The sequence below is a fragment of the Octodon degus genome, unplaced genomic scaffold, assembly GCF_000260255.1.
Source record: "Octodon degus isolate 3935 unplaced genomic scaffold, OctDeg1.0 scaffold00009, whole genome shotgun sequence".
In the NCBI taxonomy this organism is placed as follows: Eukaryota; Metazoa; Chordata; class Mammalia; order Rodentia; family Octodontidae; genus Octodon; species Octodon degus.
Window position 1 is genome coordinate 22,001,297 of NW_004524585.1, and position 11,285 is coordinate 22,012,581.

Genomic DNA, 11,285 nt, shown 5'->3' on the forward strand with positions numbered 1-11,285 from the left:
TGAATAATAATTTCTCCAATGCTTTCACTGAGGGGTTAATTCATGTGTTAATTTTATTCCCTTCAGATTTTGCTCATGAGAGTTGTAGCATCTCACATTTAATTCCTTTAAACACACACACACACACACACACACACACACACACACACACCAAAACCCTAGACGCACCTCCTGTGTGTTCTGGTTCCCGTGTGCCTTCACCAGGCAGGGGCTGCTGTATCAACACTCTGCTCTCTTCTGGCCTTAAAGTAGATTCTAGTCTGTGGAATTTGTGAATTCTGTCTCTGACAAGAATAGCACTGGCCCTCTCACGTTCTGCCCCCTCTCTGGCATCAGGCTGACCAAGATCCTTTTTCTGGACTACATTTGCAATCTCAGCTACCAGGTCTGACTCTGATTCTGCCTTGTTGGTAGGGTTATATTTGTGCACATGGACAACATCTTCCCTTTCTCCTAGCAGTTTGGAAAGCAGTGAATAGAAATCACCTGCGGAAAAAGAGAAGAGAGAAAAGAGGTGGAGGGTTGATGCGATCACAAAATTTATAAAATTTAGTGCCTCAAATATATATCATCTCTTGATTCTTCACAGTAAACGAGAGATGGTGCTGCTCGCGGGCATTCAGGCACAGGAGAAAGAAGAGCGCAGAACAATTCCCAGAAGAGCGAGAGAATGATACATCTGTACTTTTCATTTTATAGACCACATAGATATTTGTTTTATTTCATGAATCCATGCATGATGGCTATTTTCATATTAGGAGAAGCAGAATAATGCATATGTGATTGCCCAGAACATTTCAACAAATGGCTTTCACAAGACAGTTAAACAAATATGGACGTTGAGATTCCTCAGATTTTTTTTTTTTTTTTCGGAACCGGGGATTGAACTCAGGCCCTTGCACTTGCCAGAGAAGCACTTATTCCACTGAGGAATCTCCCCGGCCCTTCCTCAGATTTTTATTTTATTTTATTTTATTTTTTTTGCAGAACCGGGGATTGAACTCAGGCCCTTGCGCTTGCCAGGGAAGCGCTTATTCCACTGAGCCATCTCCCCGGCCCCCCATCCTCAGATTTTTAAAAAGAAAATATCAACAGCTATGTTAGAGAAAATCTATCTTCATAGTCAAAGCCTTTGAAGCTGTTTTTTTAAAAAAACCCATTTAAAGTACATGAGTTTACATACATATTTTCAGGCCAATCCAATGAAAAACAATACATCCTTTCAGCAACTGGGAAGTCAAAAGTCTCATTATTTTGTTAGTGGTGCTGCTATATATAGTTCTATTTGTTGCTATTAACAAGAAATGCACAAATTCCAGAAGAATAATCCTGTGAGCAAAGACTACTTTTAAATCAGTCGAAACAAGAAAGATTTTAACAAATTCAGACCATTAGGATGATGCATCGCAAAGTGAATGTTAAGACTCTCAGTAAACTAAGGTGTAAGCTTGCATATAATAACCCAACTCCATGAAAGCAAATTATTTACAAAACATTATCACAGATACAAAATACATCTACAGAAAACTCAGGAAACACTTCAGTGCTCATCTCTTACAGCTGTGGCTTTAAATTTTCTTTTATGTCCGTTGTGTGCATGGGAAACAAACAGTCAATGGGAGCCTCCGATTCTTCCCTTTCTGAGCCAATCTAACTGCTGCTAATGAAGAAAACACTCAGGACTCTGGAACCTCACTGTCTACATTTTAATTACATTTCTAGCACCATAAGCTAACATTTATAAAGCCTTTCATGGCTAATAGGAAATGAAATGTATGATTAAGAGACTGCTGCAGGGGGATATGAAATCGTTCTGAAATGATGCTAAGAATGTCTGTCATGTTTACAAATTGTACAGAAGAAGGTTTTCAATTTTTTGCCTATGAAGTCAGCTTATCCCAGGTTAAATCTTTAATTAAGAAATAATTATCAGGTAACAGGTCCAATGTCTGAACTAAGAAGAAAACAAATTGCAACTCAACCAAACTGGCTAGGCCACAGTGGTGTTCTACCTCACAGAAGAAAAATTCACCCCTTACTTCTAAATTCTTCTGTCCCCTGCACTAAATGTAAACAGTTTAATATGTTCATACCATAAGACATCTTATATAGAGAAGAAAGCACAAGACAATTTCAAGAATGAGCTAGAAAAATAATTTACATTTTGGAATTGGTGCCATTAGGCTAATAGTCAAGGAGGAATACAGGATCAGAACTTTGTATAGCATTCAGATTTTCAGTAAAAACCTAAAAGTTGAGTTAAAATATCAAATGTCAAGCACTACAGTTCCTTTGAAATGATCATTTAAAATTATCTTGAGGTAGAAAGGTAAAAATTACTAAAATAATATAATCGGTTGAGTTTGTGAGAACATAGCTACAAACATCTCCTCCATGTGTGACAGAGACCACTAGGTGGCCATCTTACCTTCTTGTGTACAAACCAGAAAGGTTATTCTAGTTTTTGCCTCTTCTGGTTTACTGGACAAATGAAATCCTGAAATGCTAACTTTTTTTTTCTTGAGATCTCTAAATTGAATATAGTACAATATAACTGAGGAAGTTGGTTTCTGACCCCTGGGCCACCTCCCGACATTCTGTCTTTTCAGTGTATATTCCAGCCATACTGGAAGTCTACTTCCTTTAATGTCAACTCAGAAGATACTGTTGACCCCACTAGGGGAGGGGTTTTCTTTTAAAACTCAGGGGCTGAGTTTATTCCTTAATGGGTAAATTTCTCTCTTCTAACGTGTTTGCAAGAAAACTGTAAACTAATCAATACATACACCATATACATCATAACAATTTGCATGAAACTAGGTTAAATAATAATTACTAGTTAGCACTGATCTGAAAAAGTAGTTTTTTGTGTGTATTTAGTACAGGGTCTATGGGGTCTCACTACACAGATCAGACTCATAATGACACTCCTGTTTTTAGCCTCCCAAGCACTGGGATTACAGGTGCATGCCACCATGCCCAGTCTCAAACGCTGTCTCAGCACACCCTAGGGGCAGGGTTGGCATAGCCTGGTGGGGATCAAACCCTTGGACGCTGGGCTCTGCCTAAGCAGGTGCTTTAGTCCACTGAGCTATCTGGCCAGCCCCTGAAAAAGTAGTTTTTGATGTCATGAAAACTTTTCATTTCCCACTGTCACAGTACCATAACTGTATAATCAAGTTCTACAATGTTCTAAAACAGTTCTTATATCTTTAAATTATCCCTGGAGAGGTATATATTCGCAAGATACAAATGTGGTTTTATGTAAAGAAAATAAAATCTCTTTTCTTGCTCACTATCATATTCCCAGTGATGAGTAGTGTTCCTATCATAGTAGATCCTCAATAAACTATGGGAGAAAGAAAAGCAACTTGTTAAAATGTCAGCCTTTGCTTCAATATCAGTGGAGACAGAATTTTTTGCTTTTTTTTTTTTTTCTTTGTATTTTAGGGAAGGGTCTCAGGTGTTCAGGATCTCACCACTAGATCGGACTCATAGTAATCCGCCTGTTTACAGCCTGTTTACTGGTAAGTGCCACCACGCCCAGTCTTGACAGGTATCTCAGTGGGCCCCGGGGGTGGGGCCGGCATGGCAGGCCTGGGGATCGAACTCCTGGCCCCTGAGCCTGCTTGCAGGCACTTCAATCTGCTGAGCTGTTTGGCCGGCCCTTGATGGCTTTACACTGCAGTGATCCCCCTTAACCTCCTCTTCACATGTCCTTACAAAATGCAGAATGTGACCCTCTAAGTAATTTGACTGAGGGGGGTTTAGTATTTGGAAAGCACATGCGTGCAGCACCCACTGGGTCGAGAAAAGAATGTCTGCGCAGTGCATGAGAAAGCAAACACTACCAGCCTACTCTGGGTTTGTTATCTGTGTGTTTGCTTTTACTGCTCGGGCCTCAGTGGACACCTTCCAAGGTAACACAGAACACTGACCATTCCTTGTTCCTTGTCCAGAAATTTCTCTGATTTAGTTTTAGGTTCATGATAAGAAAAAACTAAAAGAAATGGAAATATATATTAAAAATTGCGCTATGAACTTTTTTTTAAAATACATTGTTTTAAGGTTACTGAATGAAAAAGCAAGTGTCTAATTTTTGTGGCAGGTATTTTGCTTCCAAAAATAATCAGAGCCCTCTTTGCAATTTTCCAAAACAATTTTTTTCTTCATTTTCCACACATACCACTAGGACTTCACTACCCCAACAAATGGGTCTCACTGCAACACTGTGACTTCCACGGTACTCAGGGCATAAGTAGGGTGTTCAACAGTTCAACCACTGACAAAATATGTCAAGTAACCAAGCTAATGAGATTGGAAGCATGCAGCACACCTGATTAATAAGAGGATACAAGGAACGGAAAAACAGAAGCATTGCTATTGATTTCAATATGGTGTTTTATGGCTTAGTCTTAACTGACCTTCCCTTCTGGGTGAAGACAATTTGCTTCACTGATTGTTTACTTACTATGAAGCCCTAGCATTTATTCTACAGCCACAGAGAAATAAAACTCATGTCCATGACACTGTATTCGAAGATTACAAGTGAAATGAACTTTATTGTTTTTTTCCTCTTCTAGGACTCATCTGATCAAAAAATAACCAGAAATGAGCTTTTCTGTCTCTTATGGTGAACAGATATTACATAGAAGAAGATAGGTGATGGCTTTTGCAACTACTCTGCACATAGATCTTTATCAGAAGGCCCAACCATGTGACAAATGAGCATTCATATCTGCCTATTTCATTATTAAGAGGCCAGTTCAAAACACCATTCTGTCAGCTGCCCAGAATTTTGCAGTATTTAGAACCATGTCTGATAGATGAGTTCAATAAATAAAGACTTGTGAGCTGCTCATAAATCATAACAAACCAATATATTTTTGGTGAATGCATCTAAAACCAAAAATGCTATCTTTTCAGTGTCATTGAAAATGCTTACACTTAGTGAAATTAATACTAAAATCATTGGTATTTTTCTTTCTAGGGGATCAAGTGTTTCATTCCACACAAGGAAAGAAAGATAAATTTTAACTACTAGGTTCTGCCTTTGTTACTTCTTTCCATAAATTGTTTAGCAACTATTATTCCATAAGGCTTTTATGGTACACTATTATGTTTTTAACATGCAACCTTGTCTCTTGATTCTGTTTATTTGATAAAACATGCCAATGGTAATTCATTTTTGTTAGCTTACAGCCACTGTGAGTTTATTCTGTTTCACAGAAGGTGTCTGAAGACCTTTAACTATCTGGGGTCATGGAGTGTTTCTCCTCTACAAATTGTATTTTTGTCATCTTCTCCCTGCCTCAGGAATATAGTAGCTCATAGTGACCTTTGAGTAGAAAGATTGATTATGTGAAGCCACAAAGACTACAATGAGAAGGGTTTGGAGTAAACTAAATAAAATATGTTAAGGCTCCTACTGCAGCAAAGGAAACATTCTCAGAGCACAATGCACACTACCAAGGACACGCCAGTACTGTCCATTCTGATTTTCAATTTTGTCTTGGATTTTTACATGCATGATCTTCCCAGTGCAACAGACATATATTCCAACACCACATCTCTGCTTGAATATTAAAGAACAGAAACACTCCATTTATGAATTTCTGGATGTGGTTATGTACAATCTTGCTTGCAACTGGCAATATTTTTTCTAAACAGTGTAGATAGAAAGCTCAGCCTTGGGCTGGGGAGATACTTGGTAGCCTAAGTGCCTGCCTGGCAAGCACAAGGACCCAGGTTTGATCCCAGGTACTGGATGCTGTGCCAACCCCAGATGCTGGAGAGGCTGAGACAGGAGGATCACTATGAGTCCAAGCTGCATAGCAAGACCCTGTATCAAAATAAATAAGTAAGTAAATAAGTAAATAAATTTTTAAAAATAAAAGGAAAGCTCACCCCCTAACTCTGGTAGAGTAAATATATACTGCACAAGAAGTAAGAACTTACCAAACATCACCTGTGAAGGATGTCTGTGTGTATATGTGCGTCTGTTCTGGGAGAGCTCATCACTGCCTCTCCATTCCACATACTTTCCTAGGATTCACTGCCTAAGTGCACTGTCTAGTTAATTTATTCTGCTTGTTACATCTAGAAGTACTGCTCATTCACAATATTTTTAAAGGATGACGTCATTCCTGTTATGAATATCTCTCAGCATGGAGTCAGACATAGTCAGCTGCACACAGATAAGTTCACCTATATATACAAAGCCTATTACATTTTTTAAAGGACTAAATGTAAATTATGCAGCCATTAAACATAAATCTTACCAATTTTTTTTTTTTTTTTTTTTTTTTAGTGTATTTAGTATAGGGTGCACAGGATCTCACTACATAGATTGGACTTGTAGTGATTCTCCTGTTTTCAGCCTCCCAAGTGCTGGGATTACAGGCACGTGCCACCACGTCCAGTCTTAATCGCCATCTCAGAGCGCCCTGGGGATGGTGTGGGGCTGACAAGGCAGGCCTGGGGATTGAACTCCTGGGCCCCTGTGTCTGCCTAAGCAGGCTTTTAAATCTGCTGAGCTATTTTGCCGGCCCTAAGAAGTTAAGAACAATTTTTTTTTTTTTTTGCTGTCTCAGGCTGGGCAAGGCATGGGGAGCTGGGGATCAAACCACAGTCCCCTGCGCCTGACTGGGTCTGCCCCATCAGGCACTTAAACAACTGAGCTAACCCACAAGCCCCCCATTGCCAGTAGTTTTTGCCACTGGAGGAAATATCCAAAATGTAGTATTTTAAAAGGAGAGTACAAAAGTAGACAAATTATGATACAAAAATTGTTAAAATATTCTGTATATGTATATTATGTACACATCTAAATATATGTGTAATAGATATTTCCTACACAGATATACACATGCACATTTCTGGAGGATAATGATAACTTTTATTTGTTTAGTCACGTTCTGTATAGTTGCTTTTGATAGATAAATGTTGTTTTTTAAAAAATCAGTCAAGCATTTTAAAAGATATTTGTAGCCTTAAAGACTTTAAAGTGTCACCAAATGTGCAACAATTCAGGATGCCCTGGTGACTAACACTGTCCCACAATGCGTCTTTGGCGTCTTACGCAGTTTAATGGCACCTAAGATCCACATGCCTCCCATGGAACTTCGTTCTACAAAGAAGGGACGTACACAAAGACACCAAAAAAAGTGTGTTTGTGAGTAATCACAGCCTGGGGCAACACTACATGGATTCATGTCGTTTTCAAGTTGCTAGTTAATTTCTAATCAAGATAGTCAATTTATTGTCAATTTTATCAAAGATAATCAATTATAATTTCTAACTAATCGAATCAATTTTCCTGGCAAAAATTTTAATAGACGTCAATTTCAGAACTAAGAATCTCAAAGAAAATAGTACACCAGTCTTTCTTCTGCAGATGCAAGAGAAGCAAAGCTAAACCTGTGTTAAAATGATCCCTGGGTAATACTGTTCTCCGGATTACTGTTCTCTGGGTTGGAGACACAAATTCCTATCTGTCTGCACACAACCACATTTCTTTACTTCAGTTTGTGGAATATGATCATCTTTCCCCAATCTCATTTTTTTTTTCAGTAAAGGTCATTCACTTTAATACGTCTATTACATGTATTGATCTTTATCTTCCTACTAGCTTGCCAATGTATTAAGATAGGGATTTTCTATATGTACGCTATAAGTATAAATATGTACATATGTATGGTCCCATATCTGTACCATGTGCAGGACCCTTTGCCCCCACTTGTGGGTGTGGAGTTGCTTCTGTGCGCATGTCCTCTGCTGCTTCCTTCTTGTCTTGCAACTGTTTGGGTTTTTAATCAGAGTTTGACATCTCTGGTGGGACCAATATAGATGGCTATCTCCTAGTTTGTGGCTCGCATCGTTGAAATGATTTTTATTTATTGGGCTAAAATATTCTGAACAATTAATATAATCCAGAGGAACACTTGAGCACATTCTTTTTTAGCTAGAACACCAAAATAAGGTAATGGATTAAGTCTGAAGGCTTACTTTAAAAATTAACACACATTGGATAATTTATTTGAATAATTAGAGCTTGCTTGTTAGCTACTTGGTCAATTTGATTTTCGAGGGAATGAATATAAATAGGCATTTTGTGCAAGGAAATATCTCTGAGAAGAATGGAATATTCTCTCAGTAATGAGTAGATATATCCTGGGTCTTGTAAGGAGATAGATTGATCTCATTAGCGTATCAAATGCAGTAGGTACACAAATGGGTAGTTGGCATGTTTCTGCATTTTTCTTTAAAGTCAAGGCTGTTGGTCTCCAAGGACCAATAGTTTAATATGCAGACTACACTGACCACTGAAACGGCCTTGGTGACACATGTCTTCACAGGAGATGATTGAGGGATCGATGAGTTTCAACTTGTGACCATCACAGCTCATTTTCTGCAATATGACCATTGAGTTGCAAGGCTATATTTTTCCAAGTTATTTATCATTTTATAGGCAGCTTATCGATAAGTAAAAGAAAACAGAAACTACAGGGAAATAACTTTATGGTTTCATATCATAGACTTCTTTGAAATCAGTTAAGAAACTTGGGTCCATTTAAACTTCTGTATGCCATGAGCCCTCAAGGCTAAATGTCTAGCAAAATCTGAAACTTTCTGAAGGCATTGGTTTGCAAGACATGTATGATGCCTCTTGAATCCTGTTTCGTTAGAAAAAGACATTAAATCTAACATTTTAAATAAGCTTTGCTCACAAAACTTCTGGGTTCCTAGCCTTTCAGAGGTGTCCATGTCTTCCTTGATCAACTCCGCTAAATTCAAAAAGAAACCGGAGTCTAAATGCATAATTTTACAAGACACACCCATTAAACGGTCTCATTCCATATTGTATCACATATGTTGGCACTTAGGCAAGAATTTTAAAGTTGATCAAATTATTTCAGATAGCATGTGCAATCACAAAATAATTCCTTTCAAATCTGAACAAATTTCACTATAATTATAATAAATGCTGTTAATACTACTTTATTTAGGTTACTATTACTGTATTCTTTACAAGTACCTAAACAAAAGGGTAAAATTAGCTATTTGAAATTATATTCTGTAACCCTTTGATATAAAATTATAATTTTCACTTGAAACTTTGAAGCAAGTTTAAGATATTCTGTATTTTTTTAAATGTTACTTTGTTAGAATAACATATTATAGAAGTAACTACATTATTTGAAAGCCTTTAGGCTTTTTCATGTATTTCCCATGTCAAAAATTTAGACTTTCTTTTCTTTTTTTCCTTTTTCTTTTTTTGTATTGGAATCAAACTCAGGATCTTGTGCTTGACAGGCAGGCACTTGTACTTTGCAGCTATATCCCTGGCCCTAGATTCTTTAATTTTGTAAACACAATTAGAGCAGGAATGACATTGACCGAGCCAATCTAATGCGTTTTTAAGAGTTCTTGCAGCAGTTACAGAAATCTGAAGAACAGGAAACATCTATTAACAGGAGAAAAACTCTACTGGCATGCTTTATGTTGTCAATAGATTTATGTTTGCAATAACATTAAGCTGTTTAAAACAGATCAAATTTAGACCGAAAATGGCTTGGTAGGATAATACACTCTGATGGCTAACTTGAAGGAAACGAAGATTCAGAGAAGTTCTTCAGCACGTACAGTATGCTGTCCACTCACATCAAGTGTTCCCAAATTAAGGGAACGGAAGAGCAGTGATTTCGTAACTCAGCAGTTAGCAGCTTCATCCAAAACTATGGCTGCTTAAGACAACGATTGCTCCTACCTCACGGAAGGCAGAGGAGAGACAAAAGCGGGTTTAATTCTTAATTCCTTTTCTCTTGAACCTCAAATAGAGCTTAAAAACCACATAAAATACACAAGAAATTTAAATAGTAAAGGTTATGAGATTGCAAAAGCAGCTTTGTTTTTCAAGATTATATTTACACTTATTTATGGCATACATAAAAGCTACAATATTAGGTGAACTAAAACAATGACCAAAAAACCTAATGGTACTAAATTAAATTCATGAATTTTCCTTTCAAGGCCAAGTGCAATAACTGATCATTTCTTCATGAATTATGCATGAAGAATAGCAATACTAGGGTGTGAGGCTGACATAGAGAAACTTAAAAACCTGTGCCATGACTTTACAATTTTGGTTGCCTGCTTGCATAATGAATACTACTACAGGCCTAGATACATACCCTGGTCTAAGACTTCTTCTTCTTCTCTTTTTGGTTGCTGTAGTAAAGCACTCTTATCTTTGTTCTCTGTTTCTATAAGGAGTCAAAGAAATTGCACATAAATTTTCAGCATCTATTACATACTTTAACCATTTTATTGGAGTTAGGCACCCACATAAAAATACAAGTCAGGATATTTTGTTTATTACAATATTAACAATTTATATGGTAGAAATGCAGTAGTTCACTGCTTTTTCCCAATCCCAACATAACTGTCAATTATCAGACATGTCATAACTAGGCCCACTAGTTTTTAGGTAATATATAAATGACATATAATCTTAAATGTTTTAACAAAACCAAATTTATTTTTATTGAATTTCATAGCATTGTAATGGTACTTTAAGAGCACTTCAAGGTATATTTGATACATATATTAACATCTGAATAAATGATGTTATTGCTCTTCTATTTTCCTTCATAAAATCTCCACTGGAAAAGAAATAAGAAGGTGTAGCCTATTAATATTGAATCTGCAAAACCCAATAAAGTCTCAGCATACTTCATGAAGAAAACAAAACAGGATGTGAGTTTTGTAGCAGTAAAGTAAAGGGATGATACTTAACACAATGATTTTGCAGATGACCAATAAGCTAAAGAATACTTGTGAGACTGGGACCAAAAAAGGCAAGGCCAATCCTATCAGGAATTCTCTGCTTGAGAGATCCACTAAACAGATAATTTAGGGTGTGGCTGGAGATGATAACCATCTTCAGCACAAAACTGTAGCACTTTTGGAACACAATACAATTTGTAAATTCATAAACTGCGTAGATCATTAGTGGAGATGAAAGGAATAAAACGAAACAACTAGAAAACACAAATGAGGCTGGCCTGGTGGTGCACAGCTGAATTCCCAGCCCTTGAGAGGCTGAGCCAGGAGTTCAAAGCCAGCGTAAACTACATAGCAAAACCCTGTCTCAAAAAGACAGAAGCAAAACAAACAAACAATCAAAAAGTGGAAAACACAAATTAAATGAAGAAAGGAGTATGATATCTTCTCCTAGTATTAGAAACTTTAAAAAGTATATTTCCATTTTCTGTTGACTTAAA

The 11,285-nt window shown here is 37.1% G+C and overlaps 1 protein-coding gene across 1 annotated transcript in view; it reads right to left on the bottom strand.

Annotated features, from left to right (window-relative positions):
* The window catches only part of Pam (peptidylglycine alpha-amidating monooxygenase), a 188,553-nt gene that overhangs the window by 52,420 nt on the left and 124,848 nt on the right, over positions 1–11,285 (bottom strand). Inside the window, exons 15-17 of the mRNA XM_004625468.2 lie at positions 10,837–10,963; positions 10,194–10,265; positions 169–486 (exon numbers count right to left, since the gene is read on the bottom strand). Coding sequence (XP_004625525.1) covers positions 169–486; positions 10,194–10,265; positions 10,837–10,963 — 517 coding nt within the window. The remainder of the gene's footprint in view (positions 1–168; positions 487–10,193; positions 10,266–10,836; positions 10,964–11,285) is intronic.